The 17531-nt window shown below is 48.6% G+C and overlaps 1 protein-coding gene across 1 annotated transcript; it reads right to left on the reverse strand.

The window, feature by feature from the left end:
* Positions 1–4174: 4174 nt before the first annotated feature.
* On the reverse strand, positions 4175–17286 carry LOC127021008 (cytochrome b5). Its single transcript, XM_050903912.1, has 5 exons — positions 17094–17286; positions 8404–8532; positions 7816–7842; positions 5892–5923; positions 4175–4871 (listed from the first exon to the last, which is right to left on the reverse strand). The coding sequence occupies exons 1-5, from the start codon at positions 17274–17276 to the stop codon at positions 4781–4783; spliced, it is 462 nt and encodes a 153-aa protein (XP_050759869.1). The 5' UTR covers positions 17277–17286; the 3' UTR covers positions 4175–4780.
* Between the last annotated feature and the right edge of the window lie 245 nt (positions 17287–17531).

The raw sequence follows: 17531 nt of genomic DNA on the forward strand, positions 1-17531 counted from the left end.
CAGGACCAAAATTTTCCTGCTCAAACTGCGCTACATCTGCACAGAGCAATTTTCAAGAGTTCAATTTGCCGCTTCAGTTACCGTACACCGACGCAGCACTGTTAATACCGGTTTTCCCCACACAGACTTCAGCGGAGTGGGAGGATTGTTCCGGGAAACAGCAAGCAGCTGCTGAATACTCCCCCCCCAAATCATTTTGTCTGATTACAAATCCCATTGAGGCGCAGCAGCGATCCTGTGCCTCAGATACGGGCGATGGGAGCTTTTCAGGTTTGTAAAATACAACAAACACTGGATAGTCAAGCCCCATAAAACAGGCGGCCACCCAGGCTGGCAGTGGAGCAGCGCCTTCGCACAGGGACGGAGTAACTGAATGTTTTGTGCCTGTTGGAAGACAGAATCATGCGCTCGCTTGTTGTACGCCTTTATTGAATGCAGCAAATGCACGACCCAGCACGTCTCGCTGGGCAGGCGGTCTCCGGATACAAGAAACAGCATTTCCTGGGTGCTCCTGCCTCGGAGCAGAGCGCTGCCCAACCGCCCCCTGCCCGCGCCCTCCCGGGCCGGCAGCCAAGGCTCCCAGGTCCAGCCCTGGAGGCACAGAGAACTCTGCGTCTCCTTCCCTCGCTATTCCTTCCCTTGATCAGCTCATTTCAGCAAAACCAGGAACGTGCTCAGACCTCCTCCCCATCCTCCACGAACCGTCGACCCAATTAACAGTTACGTTCTGCTTTGTCAAGGAATTTGGGTTCGTGGAGAGGCCGAAGAGACCAGCACAGTTCTGCTGGCGTTCCCGAGGCAGCCGTAGTACGCTTACATTAACCGTGGAAGCTGCCTCCGTGCTCGTGTTTACAGTTCTTCACTCAACTCCTTCTCCAGAGCACCTGAAGGAAGCAAAGCACACACGCCCAGCTTTAATTTCACCGAGAGAGTTTTCTTGCAGGGTGAGAGCTGAGACAGTGCCTGCATTGTGCGGGGGACCTGGCAACAACCATTTGCTGCGCGAGAAGTTCAGCGTAAGGACAGAGGTTTGGAATTGTCTTTTTTAATCCTCAAATAAAACGGGTAAACAAGCTCTGTTAATGCCTCCTTTGTTGTCTGAGCAGTTTCACACCTGTGGGACCCATCCTTCAGCCAGCCAGAAGAAGAAAAGAAGAAAGGAATGAGGAGAGGCGGGCTGGCCCCCGCCACCCGGCCGGAGGAAGGCTGCGGGCAGGGGAGCTCGGTGCTGGGCGAGCACCGGGCTCGGGCCAGCCTGCCGCCATCACGTACATGCCGTCCTTCGAGGCAGCCCCGGCTGCGGTGGGCAGAGAGCTGCGGGAAGGATCTGCAGGAGGACAGACCGGTAAAACCGATACCCGTGCTGGGCGCACCGCCGCTGTTCTAAGCTCGTCATTAATGGAGAAGTGGGAAGATTTTGATGTGGCTTCTGTAAACGCAGCTCAAGCGCCTCGAGATCTTTGAGGGAGCCGGCACGCGCGCAGAAAAGGGACTGCTGTTTGGCAGAGGCTGCATGGGTTTCCACAAGGCATTGGACAAGGCCCTTACCAGCTCTAAGAAGCCCTGGAACAAGACTGAAGGTCTCCCCCGGGCAGTCAATCGGTTAAAAGGAAACAGCAGCAACAACAAAAAGGCTCTGGAACAAACGGGGATTGACAGGCAGTTTTCCCAACGGTAACTAGCAAAGGGACAAGATCTGATGATGGTGAAAGTTATTTAGAGCAGCCAAAATGCAACTGAATGTAGAGAGTGCCAGGAAAATGGTATTTAAAAAAAAAAAAAAAAAGAAAAAGAATGTCAAAATCCAGGTAAAAGTGATGCCTGTGGAGAAGAGAGAGACATTTCCACCGTCACACCGGGCATGGACACACCAGCCCCGTTCCTCAGGCTAACCCGACGCTCCTGGAATCAAACCCGCTGACTTCTGTAGCGGGCCCTACACTTCCCCGAACTAACCCGAGGCAGGAAGACGACGCTTTAGCCAACACGTGCCTTCCAGCTTTAAAAGTTTCCGTTGATAGAGAATCCGCCATAAACCTCACTAAACTGTTTTTGTGGTTCCTGACTTCGTGATAAATGTGACAAAGTACCTCTTTCCAGCCTGAGCTGCTCTAGCTTTAACTAGCGGCCTTTTTTAGACCACCGTCCTCTCGATCAAAAAGCCCTTTGATAAAGTTTCTACTCCGCGTGCAAGCACCTCCACGCTACGATTTTGTAACCTTCCCTGTGATAAGCTAGACTGAGCTCAAGTCTCTCACCGCAAACAATGTTTTCCAAGCTTTTAATCATTTACATGGCATTCCTCTGGCTTTTTAGAAGCCAACGGCATAGTCATGGCATTCATCCACTGCAGCGACAGTGCCAAACGCAGACGAGCCATCCCACCGACGCCCGAGAGGAACGCGCTGGACCTTTACCCGGCGGTGTCGCCGTCCGCCCCTGCCCGGGTGCGATGCTGCAGCCCAACATCCAGCGTTCCTGCCCGGTTTGCTTCCCCCTACACAACCTCGCATCGATCTTACTGGCAACCCAGACCGCCCCGTGGCAGCGGCTCACCCTCCGCGCGAGGCAGCCATCCCCAAGCTCGCTGGTTTTCCGGGCAGCGTCTGTCTCCTTCCAGGTCACTGCTAAGTCTTGAACGAGCGCGGATTGCTCTTTGGGGTGAATGTGAATCAACACGTTCACCGGCTGACTATTGGCCTTCCGCTGTTACATCAAATCTTTCCATTTTCAATTTGTCCTTGGGGATTTTTGTATTGGTTTTGTTAAATCAGGCAGCATACCTGGCAGGATCCATTCCAATGCCTTGCAGAAGCCTAAGCAGCACATCAGGGTATTATCAGCTAATCTGGAATATAAAAATATCACGTCGGACCGACAAGATCTATTTTCGATGGACTTACATTGACTGACCCAGTGCTGAGTTTAAGACCTATGTTAGTGTATGCCTATGTGGCCTGTCACCTTTATCCTTTAAAATGTAGCTAAATAGAATTTCCCAGGTCTTTCCTACCAGCTTTTCCTTGGCTCAGATTTATACACTTCTGCTCGACTCTTGTTAGGAATAACATTTATCCATTTATTGGATAAAGGGAAACTAGACCGGCGAAGCAGCCAGGGCAGAATGAGGCACAAACATAGCTCGCGACAGGACAGCCAAGAGCCACTTCAGCAACGGGGAATGCCAGGTTTCCCTGGCCAGATAATTGACCGTATGGGCCAAAATGATTGGCAGCAGTGAAAAAAGTCCCGTAGGAAGACAGACCTCTACGGGGAATTTCTGCGGCACCTCTGCTAAACCAGCGCGCGCTGAAACGCGAGATGCTGCTGCTGGCAGCGACCGGCCCGTGCCCGCTGGAGGAGCGGAGGGAGTAATGCAGCCCCAGCAGCGCTCCCCCTTCCCAGCGACCACGCGGTTCCTTGGCCTTCGTTTTTAAGAAGGCAGAGTGTAATTCCACATCCAAGAAATTCTTCTGCACGACCTTCCGGGGAACGCAGTACTTCCATGGAAGAGAGAAGAAAAACCACAACCCACAGGAGGCTTTCACGAACAGGACCCCGGTATATCGCTTCCCTTTCCGCTGCAATTCAAAAAGACGATCAGCTTTGCTGTAACATTGGAAGTAGGAGCCAGCGTCAGAGCAGTGTTGTACTGCACCGCTGAAGGATATCGGACACCTGAACACGAGTTCCCTTTATTTAGCAGATCCCGAAGCCACAGACCAACGTGCTGGAAGAGCTGGAAAGATTCATGCCTCAATGCACGAAGCATACCTTACATTGTCTCTGTGCTGTTGGAGGCCAGCTACACGATACACAAAACCAGAAGGAGAGAGACATATCCTCCTCTATTCCACGACAAAAACAGCAATCCCGAATTGATTTCTTTTCCCTTTTCATTTAGGGAGAAGAGACCAGATTTATTTGTTCCCCCCCCCATCCAGCACACATGCACAATAAGTAACAATGAGTTTTGTTCCCAATACATGTGTCAGATCAAGACCTCGGGGAGAAAGAAAAATCTGCATTTCAAGAAGCCACACGTCAGTTCTCATTTCTGGCATTGCCACACGCAGCACAAGAGCGCCCAAATAAACCAGGATTCAAGGTATAACTTGTTTCACAGAATATACATTTTAAAGGGACAAGTACAAATATTACAAAATGAACAGAATCACTTTTAAAATACTTATATTTGTTTAACCGTTAAAAACAGACACGTACAGAAAGAGGTAGCAAAGCTAACAATTTCCTGCTGCTCCAATTAGTGTTGCCTGCATGCACTGGGAAAGTTACTGCAGAACCGAATCTCCGGACGTCTTTTCTGGAAAGGACTGTAGACAACTCGCAGTTGATTTCTGACCATGCTATGTGAAGGACTGAGGCAAATCCGCAGGCTCACTAGCAGCTGTTTCACGTTGTCTGGCTTAACGGAAAGGCATTGAAAGAAAAAGGTGGTCTGGGGATTACTTGAGAGAGCGAGAGAGAGCGCAAACGAGCACGCACACACGAGGGAGACCACACACAAACCTAAGAGGATACCGGGAAGTTATTCTCGCCCTGCCATCGCAAGAGGAAAGTACGACAGGTCCGTGGGTCCCAGAGTTAGGGTAGAGAGAGTCTGGTACTAGCTTGGTCCCATGGATATCAACATCACTTGACAGACTCAAAGCTAAAAGCGAGGCAGAACAGGTTAAGGGAAGCAGAACTCCACGTGTTGCATGCACGCGCTCTCTCCCACCCTCTCTTTCAGGCTTTCTGAGCTCCCAGCAAGGTCAGTTCAAGAGGTTCTCCCATCCAACATGTAATAGCGATACATTAAACCTATGACCAGGGCTCCGAAGATGGGGATTAGCCATGTTGACCAGAAACTACAGGGAGAAAAAAAAAAAAAAAGAACAAACAACAAACCAAAAAATACACACAACATAAAACAGAAGAAAGTATCAAGTTAATAATTCATTCAAGCTGTTCATCACTCATTACATGTCTGTTTTCATCTAGGGAACTCTCGGGACCTGTCTCTCATCAGCTCCCAGAGCAGCCACACGAGCCTCGGCTCGCAGGGCTGGGCAGCGCTAGCAGTCCCCGTGCTCAGTGCTCTGCCCGGCCCCTGTGAGAGGCCCCGACGCCTGCAAGGGTGGCTTGCTGGCTTATAAAATAGCAGCCGAATTGCTGAAGTTTCCAGCCTGGCACATACAGAAACCAATTTGGGTTTTTTGTTGTTGGTTGTTGGGGTTTTTTTTTGTTCCTTAAATAAGTCAGACTATAATTTGTGTTGTACAAACAGCTGAGTTGACTCAAGGATGGAAATTGCTACAGCTATCCCACAATAAATCTTCCTCACTCATAAACCAGAGGCCACAGGCTCACCTTCAGCAGCCTCCTTAGCAAAAAAAAGTTCTGCATCAGCTACAAAAGACTAGGGCCCTGTTCTGGTTGTACGGATTTTCAACTAAACGGGGCTGGTCACGGTAAAGATCCTCCAAAAAGATGCACATCTCTGTGTTGCGTCACCCCATGGCCTGCGGCGACCACCCAAATAATCGCTGGAGTGCAAAGGGACTGCAGCCGCAGTTGTGTAACGTGAAACACACGGGCCAGAGAATTCAAGCTGCAAAATACCAGAATGCCTGTTCTGCCCAGCGCGGAGCAGGGGACTTGGCACCGCCGGCTGTGTCTCCACATCCAACACGGGAGGTGCACGCCCTGGCAGCTAACTCGGTGAGCTGCAGTTTGGCAACTTATTTTGGACCATCTGCTCACTGGAAGGACAGTGCAGTAATATCCCCGGGGTCTTTTTTCCTGCCCGTTAGAGTTAATATGCAGTTCTACAAACGGAGAGTCCTAACCCCTCAATTTCTTACTCTTATTTTAAGAGGATACTATACCTTGCTTGGCCTGAGGATGTCATACTTGGATTCTGAAGACGGAAAGAGGGAGTTAGCAGGGGGAAAAAAGAAACATTGAACATGTGCTAATAAGACTACAAGACTGAACATGTGATTACAAACACGGAGGAAAAATAACCCTCCCCTCCTCCCCCAAACACCCGCTGTCGCAAGCGCAGATGTTTCTGGGGATGTTTGCCCTCGTCCTTTCCAGCAGTCCAATCCCTCCCACCCAGTCCTCAACTTCACACCGGAACTTGCACCCCTCTCAAAAAAAAAGGTCTTGCTCATTACCTCACAAACCAGTCTGTTCATTTTATATGCTATGGCGATAACCTGCACTCCGATACGGACAATCCTTTCACTGCGATCCCCTCTCCAAACCCCTGCCCACGTCCCCGTTTGCTATCCCGCCGCCTGACCACTGAAGCATACAACCACAACGTTCTCTTCAACTCTTCCCTCGCATGCAACCTGTTTCCAAACTTTTATACTTCTCCTTTCATAAAACTCCGAGAATTTAAATACTTTTTCCCAGTCAGCTGAAATTCTCATTTAGGCTTTCATCAACTCTGCAGCTTCTTCCTCGATGGCTGTTGCTGCTCTCCGGTTTAATTAATACCTACCAGCCAAAAATCACCTTTCCTGCCCATCCTAAACAGAATTATCTCCATTTCTTGAGAGCCTTAGTGCTTGCTTTTCTGCCGTAATACATTCAGTGGATGCTAAACTTTGACACTTATCTGTGCGGAGTTACCTCCCAGCTGCGTCACAAGAGTATACACATACAGCTTCTCTTTTTTTGCGTATATGGTTCCCCCCTATTCATTTTTACATTGCTGACTTCTCTCTCTTGCTGCTATTTTTAAATTGTACTTGGGCCTGCTTTTAAAACAGATGTTGTACACTGGAGAAAGACCTTAGCTGTACATAACTCACTGGACTTTCTCCTCAGAAGAGAAAAACATTTGAAAAAAATATTTAACTCGTATCCAAGGGAGCTACTCAGATTACTACTTACTGCTATGCACATTTTAGGTACGTGATTCTGTTTATGAAACAGAGTTGAACCAAACAATAAATTTTAAGGTGAATATATGCATAAGCATGCAGTCCCGTGTTATAACTAAGCGTAGGCTTTACCCAGCCCGAGTTATTCTTTCTATGGCTGACTACAGCAAGCAAACGCTCCCAAGGGCTTCAGTCGCCGCTCTCTCTGTTGAGAGTTTCCTTCTTGATCCCTGCTACTCTGCAAATGGCCCTGCTTTGAACAACATCTAATGAAAGCGTTGTTGAAGGCAGAGCTGCGCCTGGTCCAAGCCTCCAAGCCAAGCAAGAAGAGAAGCCAGCTGCAAGGCACATGTTTACCTCTCAGATGGGATTCTATTTATTACCATTTCCCTCTCCCCATCCATTTCAAAGGCATTTTCGCAACACTGCGCCCTGTTCTAATCCAGGAGTACCCGAGTTTTAAGCAACACCAATGATTACTAGGGCAGTTAACAGAGAATTCTTGTTTTACAGCCAACCCCACGGTGGCTGGGCCCGTCTCCTGGCTTGAATGTAACAACACTAACAGTTCAGTGGTCAGGACATAGCGAGTGATGCAAAAAAATGGTCTGTGGCTCAAGGTGTGGAAATAACATTGCTGATGTCACGGGAGAGAGGGCATAAAAAAACACTTCCAATTTCACACTGAGGTGACTGCTGAGCTTCAGAACAAAAACAAAGGTATAATTTGCTTGGAAGATTTATTCATTACTGTAGTTTGTGTAAATATAAAGCCACAGGCTCCACAGGGAAAAAAGAAAAGGGGGGGGGGGGGGGGGAAAGGTGTGTGACGACTTCTTTGTTCATTTTGTGAGCATAGTATCGTTGCCACAGCATTAAATTAAAACAGAAAAGTAAAACACTAATAGCTTACCTTAGAACCTTCTTTTTTACGATCGTGCTGTCAAGGGGTAAAAAACAAGAAGAAAAAAAGATAAGCACTGACTTCAAGAGAAACCTGCAGTCTTTACGAGGGAATTGTTCTGTACACAGTCCTCATCAGAGGGGTAATTGCCTGGACTCCGTTTTCAAAGGAGTCGTTCCTTCAGCACCCAAAGGCAGGGTCTTTGTAGCAGGCAGGAAGCCGGTGTTTGTGCCGTGCCCCTGTGACCTCTCACCCTCCTGAACTCTAAATTACAAGGCAAGGGGAAGTTATGGTACCACCAGCTAAGGAGGGAACCGATTAGATTAGCTTCTTTAAGTGCCCCCGATTTAATTGTAGTGAGAAATCTGTTCTGAATGGTGGAAAGAGAAGACTAATTTAGTTTTGTTTCCTCAACAGAGATCCTCTTTCCTCAACAGAAATCCTGGACAATGCAGAGACTGCCTAAAACCCTTAACTACTTATTTTGCAAGACACATCTTGGTGTATGTGTTTAGTGGGTTACACAAAGGAGAGTCACACTTTTACACAGTCCCATCCTGCGTTTGAAAGAGGCTGTCACAGCCAGCTGGTCCTTACCGGGTGGATTTCCCCTATGTAGTACTGCTTGAGCATTTCCCTGGCATCTGTGGAATGCCCAACATCTTCGAAGCTCTCTGTGGCATCTCTACCAGCTTGTTCGAGCAAAACCTCTTCTCCACCTGGATGCTGGAAGAGAAGACTTCAGGTGAGCGAAGGGCTAGATGCAAAAACGGTACCAAGAGTGTCAGCAGCCTGCCTTCCTTCCAACCTCTTCCGTTCATCACGGATGCCTCAAACCAACATCATCAATAAAATCTTCCAAAGATTCAATTGTCCAGCCTCTCCTTCAGGAATTCACAGAGAATCACGTGCGCTGCACAGTCTGGAAAATACTTTGCATAATAAAAATCCTTCCAAAGAGGTGAATCCCCAACATACACAGGGAAGCACAGCTTTGTCCCCTACAGCCAAGCTATCCCTTCTGTGATTCTGTAACGGATTTGGGCAAGAAAATAATACAGAAGAAAGGCTATCCTCATGTAGCTTTTCATGGGCTTCACTGCATAAATCAGACTCCCTTGCTCGCAGAGGAGCCTCTCCTGCATGATTTTCTCAAGAACCTTCCTGAGGCAACTCAACTGCTAGTGAAGCACAAGACAACGCTGCCTTTACAGACACCAGGGGAGGAAAGGATATTCTACTTCTTCAGATACCACAAAAAATAATAGTATTTGGCTGACAGCCTCTCTCTGCACGTAGCTGTGCAACGAGGAATGGAGAAGAACAGAGGAGAAATGCATCACATTTTCTAGTGGCGTAAGAAGCTACAACTCTGGTGTAGCCCCAACAATACTGAACTTGATCCAGTGTACACCCACTCAACGACCAGGGGAGAGAAGAAAAAAAAAAAGTGTCAGGAAAAATTACGCTGTTTGACATCACATACTGATTTCAGAGATTCAGAAGTTACGACAACAAAAGTACCAAATCCACAGGACGCTCCACAACGACACTGGCATTTCTGTTAGCAGCAGACAGTCGGAGACAACTGTCAGACCAAGCGGTATGACAAAAAAAGTCCGGTGCAATTCCGTTTTCCTTGTTGGGCTGGGCTCTTCTCTAGCACTGTCAATACCATAATTCCAGGAACAGATTGGCAATGGAAAGCGCTAACCACAAAGCCAGCAAAGTACAATCTCTTTACAGTGTGAGTGTGAACAAATAGTTCAGTTTAAACTATCAGCTAATCCAGTTAAACCAATAAAGTGGTCAGGCTTCTGAGTGCGCACGCAGGGACTAACCCAGTTTTCTAGAGCATCAGGCAACAAGCACTGAATGCGCTAGTTGAGAAGATGAGACTTGTTCACTGCTGCCTGAAATGCCCCTAACAGCTACAAGCCTGGAACCAGAGAAGAGATGTTAGACTAAATTTCAGATCAAAGGCCTGGCACACCTGTTTTTTCTCTGTAATATCCTTTTCCATCCCACAGACACAGAACAGTTGTCATCGCCTCTCTTCCTTCAGCTTGTCTGTTTTTGCTGCCAAAAGTCTAAATATTCCCACTTGGCTATCACGCCTCATACCAAACGTACTCAGTACGGACACAAAAACAGTCCGGTTGTTTACTCCAGTGAGTTGCTGCAGCCAATTCTGCAATCCCCATATCAGAGCTCTTTATTCTGAATAAATCCCTTTATTGTCCAGGTATGTAACAAAATCAACGTGGAGCTTTCTCAGCAGCCATGAAGGGCAAAGTCTGCAGTCCTAGGACACAGTTTGGTAAGCGGTCAGTTATTAGATTGCCTTAGCTGTAAAACCCAGTGAGGCTCCAGTCTGCTCACTCCCTCCGTGCCTGGCTACAGGTCTTGCTGCCATTTCTCCCACGCCAACCCTCAGGCTCACTTGATCTCAGAGGGAGTCAGATCAGGGACTACCCTAGCAGAAAACCCACCCTCTGAAAAAAAGAAAAGGAAGCGACTATCTGCTGGGGTAGCTGTGGAGGAGCTCACTACCGAGTTGGATGCATGTCTCTGTTTACGCGAGGGAGTTAACGGGAACACAGGCTGCAGCAAAACCACCCTTTACATCATTTCTGCGCCCCTTAGATCACACTCTCAGACTTGGCTGCAGTGGTAGGATGCTGTATATTGTCTATGCACATCACTCAGAACAACTGTCCAATTTTCAGCTATTTTATAAGCATGCTTGCAAAGATCCACAGAAACTAGGGGATGAAAAGCTGGCCATTTACCTTAAGCCTTCTAGAAGGACTCCTTAGGGATGTCTCACCAGAAATCTCATTTCAGATGGAAAAATATCAGAACTGAATTTTAAGACAACCTTGCTTTCCTAATCATCCACCCTAAAAGGGCAGACAAAAACCTGCAGTAACAGGGAACGTGCAGTGGATATTGGCTTTCAGTGGCATCCAGTCTTTGTATATACAAGAGACAAGAAGAATGGTAAAGTGCAAGAGACAAGAAGAACGGTAAAGTTTACTCCTCTCTACATTTTTTGGGTCTGAAGCCTTTCTATGCACTTGCTAAATCCACAGGTAAGAAAAAGAACTATGTATTCAGGCACATCTGTCCTTCACTGTAATCACCAAGCCAAAAGAAAAAACTTCAAACCATTTTGGCCTATTTCTGAAAGGACTTCCTAGTCTAGACAACCACAGTTGCAGCCAGACAATTCTTACCTTGTCATACCCGAGCAAACGTAAAACCAGACTATTTATACAGGAAGTCATTTACTCTGCCACAAAACTTCTCAAAGCTACAGCTCCTGCAGGAAAACATGAAAACTGAAAGTGTTGCAAACTGGGGGGCGGGGGGGGGGGAAATACTTCCAGAAGAAACAATGGCTGAAAAATGTCTGTTTCTGAAAAGAGACAGACAAAAGCAAACAAGAACAAGAGAGGTGGGCCCAAGTGCCAGCCCTCAGAAGCGCTCCTCAACAACTGTAATAGAACTGGAACCTCCTTGTCACTTCAGCATACGCAATAAATAAAGTACACGTTGACAGCAACGTTAATAGTCTTGAAGCACCAGTTCTGGAAGGATATGACCAATGCCACTGAGCAGAGAAAACAGTTTTACAGGCAGCACCCTGTCATTTGGAAGTGAAAGCACAACAGCCATCACCAGTATAAGGCACCCTCCGGAGGCCCTGGCCCAGGCGGTGCAGAAGGGAGGCCAGGCCATGCCACAGTCAGGAGATCTAGTGAGGGGAGAAAACCCAAGACTTCCTCATGCTCTGCAATACTCACAGCTACAGCAGGTGCTCTCAAAAGCATCATTTCAGTGTGATCTTTGATGCAAAGTTCTCCAAATTTCAGACTGGGTCCAGAGAAGAACAGCAGAAGCAGGATGTTGTACAACCCCATATTCACTCCAAGCTCACTTTAAATGTCACTGATGCTCTAAGGTGGCAAGCAAAGAAAGTTCGCCCTCAGTGACTCACTCCCTAATTAGCAGCTCATATAGTCCATCTTCTGTCTTCAGCCAGCAAGGCTGTATTTATTCATGAGACCTCAGAAGACGCTCTATCTGCGTAGCCTTTAGAAGGGACGTGGAGCGAGCAAAAAGCAGCAGCAAGTCAGAACCGTAGGCACGCAGCAAAGGCTTCTGAGAGTGCAACACAGAAACTCGCTGCAGAAGGCGAGAGCCTGGAGTCGCCTTTTCACAAACGCCAAGCGCCTGTCTGCATACGTCTGGCTGGCAACTGCTGCTACAGACCCGCTGTAAACGACAAATGAGCTGACAAGCAACACTAAGCTCTACGACTAATTAGATTGCTGGATCAGGTAAGACACAAGATCATCAGGTTGAGGAGGGATGCAAAAGCTTTCATTCCTAGCCCCCAGTATTAGAGAAGTAAGCCAGGAAAGGGAAGAGTATTACTGTGCAATAATAATGTGCCAGTACCACACAAGCCAGAAAACAAGGACAAGCACCCACCTAGTCAAATGGTGCTCGTCAACCACAGATCCTTCAAAGCTTGTTTTAAGACACGGAACAGGTTTCCCCGAAAACACCTCTGCAAAGCTGGAGCAAGTCAGCATGAGCAAAAACAGATCTCTGACATTCCTCCTTCTCCCTCGCAGAGTTCTGGTTTCAGATACACCAGAGTACGCAGGAATTAAATGCAGAAAGACAAAGAAGGGTATTCAATATTGGTTTCTTACTGCTGGTGCAGTAAGGAGGTAAGAATCTAAAAACTTGCTGCCTCTTTGGTGTAAGCAACCATCTGATACTTCCCTCCTCTTTACTTTCATCTCAATGATAATGCTCTTCATGACCAGCTCTTCCGAGCGCAGACCCTACCTTAGCTATATACCTGCCTGGAAAGAGCGTAACTTCTGTTAGAACCACGTAATTTTAAAGAGAAGCTGTCAGTAGTAGAATATTTCCTTCTTTTGAAACATAGTTTGAAGAACATTATACTTGAAACCAACTGACCAATTTGGGTTAGAGTTGTCACAACCCAGGCTCATTCCACTTGGAAACCAGTTCAAATAGATTTCTAGTCACACTTACCACGGGTATCAGAAGCAGCAGCGCATGCCAAGACACAAAGCTGTGGTGGTGGCTGCGTCTTGTGGACTCAGATAACACACAAAAGGGTACGCTGAAGAAACATGTATCTCCAAACTCTTCTACTCGTGTAAAAATGGAGATAAACCATGTCCCTCTATCATAAGAATGCTTGTGAAAGTACGTCTATTACAGATTGTGCACAGGTTAAAAGCCACAGATTTTAATACCGGGGTGGCGAGGGCAGTACCAGACGTCAGAGAGCCTGTCGGGGAGGTACCTCTGCCTTCCTCCGCTTCCTCACTCATCGTTCACACCTACCTGAGCAGCCAGCCCTTTTTGCTCTAGCCATAGTCTATACTGGCTTTACTAGACTACTGCAATCAGGAGTAATAACATGTATTCTGGTGGTCCAGTCACCTCGATTTGGGAGAAAATTATACTATCGCCATAAGGCTATCTCAGATTTCAAATAATCACACTTCATTTCAGGCACTTACAGGCTTTCTGAAGCACCAGAGATTGCAGTCTCTCAGAAACATCTATGAAACTTCAGTTGCCGTCTTTGCACATCTCCTGCATTTTTTCACGTTCTTGTAATTCAGTAGAATTTTGCTATGTGATAAATGTCTTAACTGTCACTGCTATTACGCAGTAAATAACAAAGTAAATTGGAAGTTTAAACTGATCTATGCTTCAGACAACATACAGATTTTGCGTTGGCCAGCTCATGGCTGACCTGCTGTACCTAATCTGCAGGAATCATGAAGCAAAATTCGACAATCTTTTAGCAGTGAGGCTTCTTCGAGATTATGCAATCACTCCAAGGTAATGCTCCAGTGGAATTCAGCAATCCTGTTCAAATAATCTGTGACCAAAGGCCAGAAAAGGCAACAATTAGACACTGCTTCAGTGACTACACAGGATCAAGGGGAAATATTACCCACTGAAACCCTGATAGCTGCAGTTACAGCAACTCAGAGCTCTAAAGCAGAACAGTTTATCAGACAACTGTAACTTTTAAACAAGACAAACACTCCTGGTTCCGATCAGCTACACATCGTTCCCGTCACTCGACTGATTACAGTGGGGTAACAGATATAAAGTGTATTTTTGCCAATAAATTAGGCCTTGATCTACGTTTACAAGTTCCACTATGTCAGCGAGGGGTGTACGTAGCAGAGTGTTGTGTCAGCCATGCTGGCACGGTTGAAACAGTAGCCTTATTCTCCTTCCTTTCCCTAGTCCAAGTAGATCTTTTTCATGTCAGAAAAACACAAATGGGATAAAGGGCTTGGAAAGGGCAATGTGAAATATCATCTCAAGGTACCATTCAGGGCACTGCTAAACCTGGCTTGCTGGGGGGGGGTGTTAAGCATTTTTCTGGGCTCATTGACACCTTCACCTCCTGAAGGTGTCCCAGGGAGCACGTCCAGGATGCTATCTTACACAGAGAATGCTGAGATGAAGACTGTGACCACCACGCAGTGTCCATGCTCTGAAACACAGCGTCATTCACACCGGGGTAAATATCTTGAAAACATTTTTCTAACCCTTAAGTCTGAGAAGGGATAAGCAGCAACCATAATTGGAACACGGAGGCAAGTATAAGACCAGGCACACAGTTTCCACAAGTACTGTCCCAACCTCTAGCTGTTTTTGGCTCTTCCTAAACCCACAGCGTTTTGTTATTTAGAAACCAGCAGTGAATTGCTTTTCCACATTTTTGCCCAGTCTTCCCCTGAATCTACTTAACCTTCTTGCATCCACAACAACCTTTGGCAAGGAGTTCCACTGGTCTGCTCCCTGTTGCGTGAAGAAACACCATTTGTTTGTTTTGAACGTGGCCCCGGCCAGCTTCTTTGATGTCCCCTGGTTCTTGTACTAGACTTTTAGATGCAGGCAAACACGAAAGATTTCAGAACCTAGTGGAGTAACAAACGTTCTTCAAAACACACCCGCCACCCTGCCCGCTTCATTTGATCAGCAGAGGTAGCTGGGCCCACAGCTTTGTACTCCACTGCACTCTCTCAGGAATTTGACAGATGCCAGATGACAGGTTTGGCCTAGTGCCGGGGAACCCGAACACTGGAGGGGGCGTGCATGTAGAAGGAGGCAGTCAGCTGCTCAAAAAATCCTCGCCTACCAGCTGGAAAACTCCTGGTCTTGTGAACTGACCCTGGAACAGGAATCCGAGTACCTTAATTCTGCTCAGAGCTCCACCATTTAAGAGCTTCCTGAGTTAAGAGTCACACTCGATACGATTGACTTCTTCCCACCCCAACGATAAGCTCTCTACGGTACAGTTTGCATCTTGTTGTAGATGCATGTGACTAAATGTGCAACCAGTCCCTCACCTCAGCCGGACCTGCGGGCTCTCCTGTAAAACAAACAGCTGAGCATCAGCCGGTAATTCTTCATGCCCCTGCTGCTCTGTAGCACCAAACTGCCTCCCTTCCACCGCGCACCATCCCACTCTCCCACATACTTGTCTTTCCAGCGTACTGGGTGCCTAGAGTCTCTCTCAAGTACCAAAGACCCAAGAACAGCAGCTGCTCAGCAGGCAGCTTTTCAGATCCTGCACCTGACACAGAGGCATCTGTTAACAGTGCTGGGGTACCAACAGTAGACACCGCTGAGCAAAGGAGCGAGCGGCCAGGATCCATTTATGGTCCTGTGAAAGCAAGATTGTTCATTATAAAAGCTACAAACGGCGCAGAACTGGCTACGGCAAAGGCCAGCTCAAGCCACCGTAGTAAAAGATGCTCCCTAATTTGTTCACTGAACTACCTCAGAGGCTCTCTTAAACTAAATGTTGGGGGGAAGACTCAAAGCACAAGTCAGATTCTGAATGAAGCGTTATGATGCTGGATCCAATGAACAAAATAGATTGTGTCCAACTTTATAAATAAATACCAAAAGCTACACTGAAAGCCACTACCTCCAGCTGTCAGGCCACTGTAAAAAAGCTGCCGGGTTATCATTCTCTCCTCCTATCTGATAAGCCACTACACCTCACCAGGGTACCTTTGTCATTATATGTTATGACTACATAGCAGACATGCTTTAATCATATATGCCTGTAGGAAAATCAGAGTTTAATTTAGACATGCAAAGCCAACAAGCAGCAACATGTGCATTTTCAATGAAGTGCTCTTCTTTGAAAGCTGATTCAGACTAACTTTCCTACATTACCTTGTAGATGCTACAAAGGGTTTGGTGTTATTGTAAGCTGGGATAAAAGCCCTTTGAAATGTTGTTACCATTTCTTCCCACTCTGTTTTCAGCTCCAAACACTAATGATACCGCTCTCAACCTTCTCAAAAACAGAAGTCAAAAGCATTGAGTCTAGAAGCAACTCTTGTCCCCACATCCAAGAGAACTGGAGATCACGCAGCAGAGGCTGCATCGCTTCCAAATCACTCGTGCATGCTCACCTCTGGGAAGGCAGTAGTGCGGCATGTGCTCACCTACTGAATCACCATTACTTTCTCCTGGGGAGTCCCTGGAGACGTCAAATTTAAACTACTGATCTAGCCCGATACTGTTTACCCTACAAGGCCAGAAGCGAAGTAACGTGGCTTAAGGAGAGCTGCACCTCCCACGTAAGGCATGCCTGAACAGATTTCCTAATAAAACAGGAGTTGACTCAAACAAGTAGAAGCACAACCCCGGCACTCGGCTGGCCTTTGCCAACACGACCTGCCGTCACTCTCCCGTTTCTTGCAGGCGTCTTTGAGCAGGGGCAGGAGCTGTCCTGAGCATATAAACCGCACAGGCGGCCAACAGACCAGCGGGTCTCCTGGGGCCCCTCCTCAAGCCTTGTGGACCCCCCCCCCCCGCTTCGGGCAGTGCTGGGCCACGGAGGCCCCACAGCCCGGGGCCAGAGAGCTACCTCAGGGACACAGGAGCCCCCCCCGCCCCCGGGGCCTATTCGTCCCCCCTTCCCCTTGCAGCCCCCCCCCCCCTCCCCGCCCCGGGATCTCTGCCCCCCATGGCACCCATCCCGCCCCCCCCAGTCCCCCTCCCTCACCCCCCCACCCGCCCCCCCAGGCCCTCCCCTTCCCTCTCAGCCCCAAACGCCCTCCCCAGGCCCTCCCCGCTCCCCTCAGCCCCCCCGGCCCTCTCCTCCCTCCGCTCCCCCCAGCCCTGTCCTTCCCCCCGCCGGCCCCTGAGGGGACGGGCCGGGACCCCGCCCCGCCCGGCCTCACCTCCTCCAGGAAGCGGGTGACATCGTAGACGTGCCCGTGGATAACCAGCCAGGCCTCGCGGCTGGAGTTCCGCTTCCGCACTTCCTCCAGCGTGAAGACGGGCCCGGCCGCCGCCGCCGCCTCCTCCGCCGCCGCCGCCGCCGCCGCGCAGCCCCCGGCCTCCGTGCGCTCCCCGGGCTCCATGCTGGCCACCGGCAGCTTCGCGGAATGATAGGCTTGGCCCACGGCAGCCGCCGTAGCGATGGCAGACGCCCCCACCCGCCCCGCCCCCTATAGGTAACGGCCCGCGGCGGCGACCGGCCGAGTCCGCTGGCCAATGAGGAGCGAGCGGCACCGGCGGTGGGGCGACTGCTGGCGCCGGCTGCAGCCAATGGGAGGGCGCGGCACCAGGCGTGGGCCAATAGGGAGCGGCCAGAGCGACAGAGCGGGAAGGCGCTG

Source organism: Gymnogyps californianus, chromosome 12, assembly GCF_018139145.2.
Source record: "Gymnogyps californianus isolate 813 chromosome 12, ASM1813914v2, whole genome shotgun sequence".
NCBI classification, from domain to species: domain Eukaryota; kingdom Metazoa; phylum Chordata; class Aves; order Accipitriformes; family Cathartidae; genus Gymnogyps; species Gymnogyps californianus.